General features: G+C 47.2%; 1 protein-coding gene across 1 annotated transcript; it reads right to left on the bottom strand.

Annotated features, from left to right (window-relative positions):
* Positions 1-2,666: 2,666 nt before the first annotated feature.
* Positions 2,667-4,940, bottom strand: CHC_T00001006001 (hypothetical protein). Its single transcript, XM_005711976.1, has 3 exons — positions 4,195-4,940; positions 3,812-4,119; positions 2,667-3,736 (listed from the first exon to the last, which is right to left on the bottom strand). Exons 1-3 carry the CDS (start codon positions 4,938-4,940, stop codon positions 2,667-2,669), a joined length of 2,124 nt encoding a protein of 707 aa, XP_005712033.1.
* Positions 4,941-5,056: the final 116 nt, after the last annotated feature.

The raw sequence follows: 5,056 nt of genomic DNA, 5'->3' as shown, positions 1-5,056 counted from the left end.
GGGAGAGACCAATCAGTGCTTTAGCTTTACTGTCACCTCTGATCCACTTCTTACGCTCTTCCGCGCGTTCCTCACTTGGAACTCTTCCCTCAACGATGTATTGGTCAACATCACGTAGAGCAAGCAGAAGTTGTATTTTCTGCTTCCACACGTAGAAGTTGGAGTCCGTCAGTTTGTCGATTCTGATGGATCCTCCTCCTCCTTGATCTTCCATTTTAGTGCAAATAAACTTCAAGTATTCGAAAATCCGTTCGGGGATCCCAAGCCGTTAACCGATAGTCAACACAATGGCAAGCCCACCCGTCTAAGAAATTCGATATGATTACTATGAAGTTGCACTAGGAGAAATTTGCGAACAGATATGTGAATTTATTTGGATGAAATCCCTAACTATTCTGTTCACAAACTACCTTTAAGTGTGCGGCACCGTTCTCGTGGCACTTCAGGTGCCCGTGAGACTCAAAGACGCGATTGCAAGGGATACAACGCGGAGTCTCCTTAGCGTTGGCAACTTGAATGCGATGAGACCTAGACTGAATGTGGTCGTAAAAGGCCTTCGCACTATTGCCACTAACGCCGCACACTTTACAATACCGCTTATACCGCGGGCACACCTTACGATTCCTCTTGCGCTCACGCTTAAACTCTTTATCCGCGAGAACAGCCGCTTTCCGAGCAGAAAGTCGATGCGTAGTTCTCTTTATTGGTGCGGGAACAGAGCGCGGAATACGAGGAATCCTATAAGGTGCGCAACTCGAGGACGGACCCGGAAGCGCGAGCCGAGGTGAAGGTTGATCCTCAGGCTCAAGCACCTCAATGGATACGACCTCCGATGTCCGAACCGTTCGACCGGTGACCAGCTTCCCAGGCGCAGAGCGCACCGGTACTAATTCCAGATCTAACACAACCCCGTAAAAACAGGTATTCACAATAAGGAATATGAAGATAATCGTCAGTAACAGATTTTGGAATTATTGCTCTTAAGAACCACCAAAACGTGCAAAGACAATCACTTAGATGTGTAGGAAATGGAAAGAAACTCAAAACTTACTTTGCATGAGAGAACGAAGAAAAACCAAATGCGAGATTGACGACGACGGCGGTAGCGGGAGCGGAAACGAAGACGAAGACCAAAGACAGAGACAGCAGCAAGAACCACAGCAAGAACGAAAGCCAAACCAAGAACAAAGACAACGAAGACAGCGGGGGCGATGACCAAAACCAATTCACACAACAGAGCAAGAACGACAGCAGCAGCCAAAACCAAAACCAAGAACGACGGCAAGAACGAGAGCGACAACGACAGCGAGAAGACCAGCGGAAAGAACGACGAGAAACGGCAGCGAAAACGACAGCGACAACGACGGCAGAAACAACGGAACGAGAACGACAGACTCATGCAGTGAAACGACAGCGAAGGACTAGGCCCATAACCTAATGGTAGGTTCGGAGGGGCAAGGGAAAGAAGGAAGGCAGGTTGATGTGTGTGAGTGAAGGAGTTGGTGCCGAGGTTTACTTTGAAGCCGTTTTCCTGCAATACTTATACACTTGGAGTGCTACACTATCGCTCTACTCCGACTCCCAGTAAACCATACTCTACTATGCGCGACCAAGCGCGGTCCTCTTGTGGCCCGACCATACTGTTCGATTTCCACCTTACGAATCGATTCGTAACTATTAGCTCACAACTATTTCTACACATTCCAAATGACTGTAAACCATGGCCCTATGCATGCAACTGTTTCACACCTTACTAATCTGCATCCAGTCATGCCAGACTTCATTGTTGTGCAACGAACAACTTGGCACTTGTCTATTTCCAACAACGCAAACGTCTTTCATATCACAATCGCCATACGTATCCTTGTTTCTCACCTTACTAATTTCGCCAAGCACTGTCAGACAATTATGGCAAGTTATAACAATGTGCATCCAGACTTTCTACACAACTCACATGAGAATACATGTAAATCACACGAGTACTGTCATGAACTTGCATCCAACGGCGCACCATGACGAGAGCACAGTGCAACGGCGCGTGCTCACGCAAGACTCGCATACAGCGTGACGCGTACACAGAATAATCGCACAACTGTATTCCTCTCGCGAGAAATACTTGTTGTACTTTTGATTCACATGTACTGTACTCGGACACGCGCAGGATCGCAAACAGTCTGACACTGTAAAACTGTAAACCCTCATGTGCATACACCTGGATGCGTGTACATGTGTACGTACAGGAATCCACCTGGCGACGTGTACATGTGTACACGGCATACATGTGTCCCGCCCCGGGGGCCCCATGCAATTACCCATTACAACCATGGCAAACCACTTGAAACCCCCAAAACAACGTAATTATGGCATATACAGGCCATTTAAAGTACATCACAAGGCCAATGACGCACACGTGGACAACGCTCGACCAATAGATTTGCAGCATTAGACCTGAGGGCCAATAGAATTGCAGTATTTCCTGTGTAGTCTATAGTGCTACGGGCCAAGGTTCCACTTGGCAAAACTATGCAAATTTGCATGACCCTCCGAGAGGCCACTTTCGTCCCCAGAACCCCAAAATCTGGGATTTTACACGTGTCATGTCGTGATATGGGTAAGAGCGCCCGGACCGTGCAGTCATGTACACGTGTCACTCGATTTTGATCTTTTCAGATAACAGCATGTGGTCGCACATTTTCAATAAATACAACGTCAACATCAGAGTTGATTGAATCACTTTCGTGTGCAGGAATGTCATGCATCCCACATGTCGATTCATCAAACTTGACATCCCGTGACACAACAATTTTATTCAACTCTCCGTCCCAAAGTTTGTATGCCTTACTGCATTGCGGGTACCCAAGAAACATCGCTTCACGCGCTCGCAAGTCCAGCTTACGGAGCTCTAATCTTGGTAATGTATACCAACACTTTGACCCAAATACTCGCAAATGGCCAACATTTGGAGTAGAATTCATCCAAATGTGGTGCGGGGTTGTATTAACGGGCAAAGCCCGTGAAGTAACTCGATTGCGTACATATACCGAAGTGGCAAGAGCCTCGGCCCAGAATCGCTTACTGACCTGTTTATGAGAAAGCCTAGAGCGGACAAGATCAATCAAAGTTCGATTTAAACGTTCAGCAACACCGTTTTGTTCAGGGGTGTACGCCGTTGTGAGTTGGTGCTGCATACTGTTTAAATCTAAATGCGACTTGAATTCCGTCGACAAGTACTCTCCCCCTCGATCAGTGCGAAGCACCTTTACTTTGCGACCAGTGTGGGTTTGAGCCAACTTTTCATACAACTTGTATTTTGCAAACGCCTCAGATTTATTTCTCATCGTGTACACAACTACCCAGTTCGAGTGATCATCTACAAATGTAATGAAGTATCTCGAACCACCAATGGACTGTACTTCGAGCGGACCGCAAACGTCAGAATGTACCAAGTCAAGACAGTTCTGTGCTCGAGACGATGATCGCTGTTTTGGGATTACTGATCGCGTTGCTTTGCCAAACACAAACGCAGGAAAAATGGGAGAGTGATTGTCAGACTTCGGATTCATTGCACTGATCACATCGCTTTGACGAACGTTGATGCCACGTACCACATTATTGTGAATCATTGATGCGATTCCTTGTACATTAACATGGGCCATGCGTTCATGTAGCGTCTGCAGGGAAACTTCGTGAGCAGAAAAGGTTTCATTCATGACGTCAAGTATGTACAAATCCCCAACTTGACTCGCTGTGGCAACTACAGTTGGTCCTGCAGTAACGCGGCATTTCTCATTTTCGAATGACACTTGCAAACCCTTTGAAACCATTTGGCTAACAGACAGTAGCGAGTATCCGAAATCAGGGACATGCAAAACGTTTGACAATTTGCAAGGATGGAGACTACCGTTGACGTTCAACATGAATTCTACCTCGCCGCGACCAGCGACATTAGCTCTAGCCTTCGTGCCCATCTCGACTGATCCAGATTGCATCTGTTCATACGTAACGAACAAAGAGCGATCAAACGTAATGTGAGCGCTGCAACCGGAATCGACCAGCCATGACCTTGCGTTTGCAGCCCTCTTTTCTGGAGTGGAAGTCGAAAGCAAGCAAGTAAAGTCACTCTCTGCAAAGGCAGCAGTAGAATTTTCATCTCGAGAAACGAATGCACTTGGCTTCAAGCCAGTGTTGCGTGACCGAAACCCATCTGGCGGTGCAGGTCGGCGCCCATTCACGTCCTTGCCCCAGCAACGCGCTGCAGTATGCCCATGTCTATTGCAATTCGTACATTTCATATCGCGTCGAATAGGCATACGATTGACAAGTGCAGGTGCATGTGGTGATGAAGCAGAAGCGGTCTTCATGCTTTCTCGTTGTTCTTCTTGCAGCAGACGACTCTTCACAAACTCGAGTTCGAACACTTTATCTTCATTGCCAAGTGCGTCAAGAGCAACAATCAGGTTATCGAATCGTGAAGGCAAGCCATTCAACACAGCCATTGCAATTTCTTTATCGTCAATCTCAACACTCATTGACTGCAATCTGGCAGCAAGTTGCTTCACACGATTGATGAACACGAGCACTTTCTCGGATGGGAGCATGGATACAGTGTAAAAGTCACGACGGGCGGCAAGTTTGTTGAGCAAAGTATGACCCTCGAACACATTCAGAATTGCTTCCCATGTCTCTTTCGCACTGCTACACCCTCGCACATGTTGCAAGTAGTCATCAGAAAGCGTGAGTCCGATGACTGCCTTTGCTTTTGCGTCACCACGGATCCACTTTCTCCGGTCATCTGAGGTCGCATTCTCCGGGATATCATCAAAAACGTATTGATCGACATCTCGGAGAGCAAGCAGTAGCTGGATTTTCTGCTTCCAGATGTAAAAGTTAGATGCGGTCAGCTTCTCGATTCTGACCGATCCAGAGCTTTGGTCATCCATTTCGCGGAATGGATGTACCCTTCGAGTATACAAGGTCTTCTGTTCCGGGATCCCGAGCCGTTAACCGATAGTCAACACAATGGCAAGCCCACCCGTATAGGAAGTTTGTAGCGATT

The sequence above is a fragment of the Chondrus crispus genome, genomic scaffold, assembly GCF_000350225.1.
Source record: "Chondrus crispus Stackhouse genomic scaffold, scaffold_808, whole genome shotgun sequence".
Lineage (NCBI taxonomy): Eukaryota > Rhodophyta > Florideophyceae > Gigartinales > Gigartinaceae > Chondrus > Chondrus crispus.
The sequence above is the reverse complement of the archived record's forward strand: the minus strand, read 5'-3'. Positions and strand labels throughout refer to the sequence as shown.

Bases quoted from the DNA above. Each gene is read 5' to 3' on its own strand.
- CHC_T00001006001 (XM_005711976.1), bottom strand. From the start codon at position 4,940: ATGGATGACCAAAGCTCTGGATCGGTCAGAATCGAGAAGCTGACCGCA. The intron at 4,120-4,194 runs GTCACGCAACAC...CTTTGCAGAGAG, and splicing joins GCACCGCCAGATGGGTTTCG to TGACTTTACTTGCTTGCTTT. The intron at 3,737-3,811 runs GTTTGCAAGTGT...CAGCGAGTCAAG, and splicing joins TAGCCAAATGGTTTCAAAGG to TTGGGGATTTGTACATACTT.